This window comes from Nomascus leucogenys, chromosome 22a (genome assembly GCF_006542625.1).
Source record: "Nomascus leucogenys isolate Asia chromosome 22a, Asia_NLE_v1, whole genome shotgun sequence".
In the NCBI taxonomy this organism is placed as follows: Eukaryota; Metazoa; Chordata; class Mammalia; order Primates; family Hylobatidae; genus Nomascus; species Nomascus leucogenys.
In genome coordinates, this window is record NC_044402.1 from 132,202,421 (window position 1) to 132,204,347 (window position 1,927).

At 59.6% G+C, this 1,927-nt stretch overlaps 1 protein-coding gene across 1 annotated transcript; it reads left to right on the top strand.

The window, feature by feature from the left end:
• Positions 1-294: 294 nt before the first annotated feature.
• TEX44 (testis expressed 44) lies at positions 295-1,708 on the top strand. Its single transcript, XM_003274739.3, has one exon. The coding sequence runs from the start codon at positions 377-379 to the stop codon at positions 1,562-1,564; it is 1,188 nt and encodes a 395-aa protein (XP_003274787.1). The 5' UTR covers positions 295-376; the 3' UTR covers positions 1,565-1,708.
• Positions 1,709-1,927: the final 219 nt, after the last annotated feature.

Genomic DNA, 1,927 nt, shown 5'->3' on the forward strand with positions numbered 1-1,927 from the left:
ACATCTGCGTCCCTTCTCATTTGTCAAAGTCACAGCTCTCACTCCTCCTGTGGCCCTGTGGCTGTACTTCCCCTGTACACACGCCTCCAGCCCTTTCAAGAACATTTGTCATTTTTTTCCCTATGTACCTGCAAAGTTGGCAACAAACTGTCCCATAGAATTAGCCCACTTGGAAGGCTGCTCCAGAAGCTCAAGGCCCTTGCTCTACGGGGACCTGTGACATCACCAGTGGCCACAGTCCCTTGTGACCTCATCACTTGGACAACTCAGCCCAGCTGGGTTGCAGCCACTCCCTCCAACAGCCACAAGCAGCAAAGGGCATAGATGACCACAGGAGAGCCCTCAGGGGAGGCCGGCTCCACCAGCAGCCCCACACATGGCACTCTCGGGGTACCCCCTGGGCAACGTGGCTGACAGCAGGTCTAAGGACAGCCCAGCAGGAGAGCCCCAAGGTCAGGTCCCACTCACAGCAGATGTCTTGGCAGTGAGCAGCTCTGTCGCATCCACCGACTGGCAGGATACAGATCAGGCCTCCTTCAAGACGGCCACCCCCGGGGCCATATCAACATCTGGAGACAAAGACAAGGGTGCAGTTGTTCCAGAACACGGCCAGAAGACACCTAGAAAAATCACATCTCTGCTTCCCAGCCAAAACCCAAGTCCCCTGCAAATGTCTATGAGCCTTCAGAATCCAACGTGGGACAGGCAGGTTCAAGACGCAAGGACAAGTCAGAGTCTAGTGGTTTTCCCAAGTCACCTCCTGGGTAGGGACAAGATGTCACAAATGGCGAGTGTTCCTGAGAGAGAGCCGGAGTCAGCTCCCTCTGCCCCGAGTGCTGAGCTACAGTCCACCCAGCACATGGAGGCTCAGCCCGTCGAGAGTGATGCTGACCACATCACAGCAGGTGCCAATGGCCAGCATGGCCCTCAGGCTGCCAGCACCACCAAGGCTGCTGAGGAGAAAGCTGAGCATCCAAAGGCCCCACACCCTGAAGCTGAAGCTTTGCCATCCGACGAGTCCCCAGTGGCAATGGGGGCAAATGTGGTGGACAGCTTAGGAGACCTGCAGGCTTGGTTCTTCCCTCCACCTCCAGCAGGCAGTGTGTCCCTGTCGCCTGGCCCCCACGAGGTGGCCCTGGGGAGGAGGCCCCTGGACCCCAGCCTATACATGGCCAGTGAGGAGAACGGCTACATGCACTCCATGACCAGCCTGCTGGACAGGGGCGAGGGCTCCATCAGTTTCCTGGCAGACATCCTGGTGTGGTCCGAGACCACCATGGACATGGCCATAGCCACGGGCTTCTTGGATTCCGGCCACAGCACCGTGGCAGACCTGCTGCACAGCTCAGGGCCCAGCTTGCGCTCAGTCCCCAGCCTGCTGGGAAGCGTCAGCTCGGCCTTCTCCTCCGGGCTGGTGTCAGGGACCAGCTCAGCCCTGCGCACCATCACCCATGTGCTGGAGACAGTGGAGCAGAGGACTGTGGAGGGCATCCGCTCGGCCATGCGCTTCCTGACCAGCCACCTCACCCCACGCCGGGCCCAGGCTGACCCCAGCTATGATTAGAGCCCTGCACAGGGACCCCTGAAGGGCTGGTTCAGTGGCCTCCAGAGATCCCTGGGACCCTCACGCCCTGCTCCCTTGCCCATTCTTGCTCTGGACGGTTCCCCCAGCCTATGCAATAAATCACCAGCGAGCATTTATTTCTAAGCACCAGCCTCCTCCCTTGCGGTGCAGTGAGCAACACGGTGACAGGACAGGAGGGCTCGGGGTGTGGTGGAAACAACGTCCCCTGAGGGTTTCTCAGGTTGTCCCATTCAGGGGCTGGGGGCAAATGTGCAGACAGAGAAGAGCCTGGGCAGAGCTGGAGGCAGTGTGGCGGGGGGTGTCTCAGACCTGCAAAAACCCATCCCTACTGAACCTCCACCC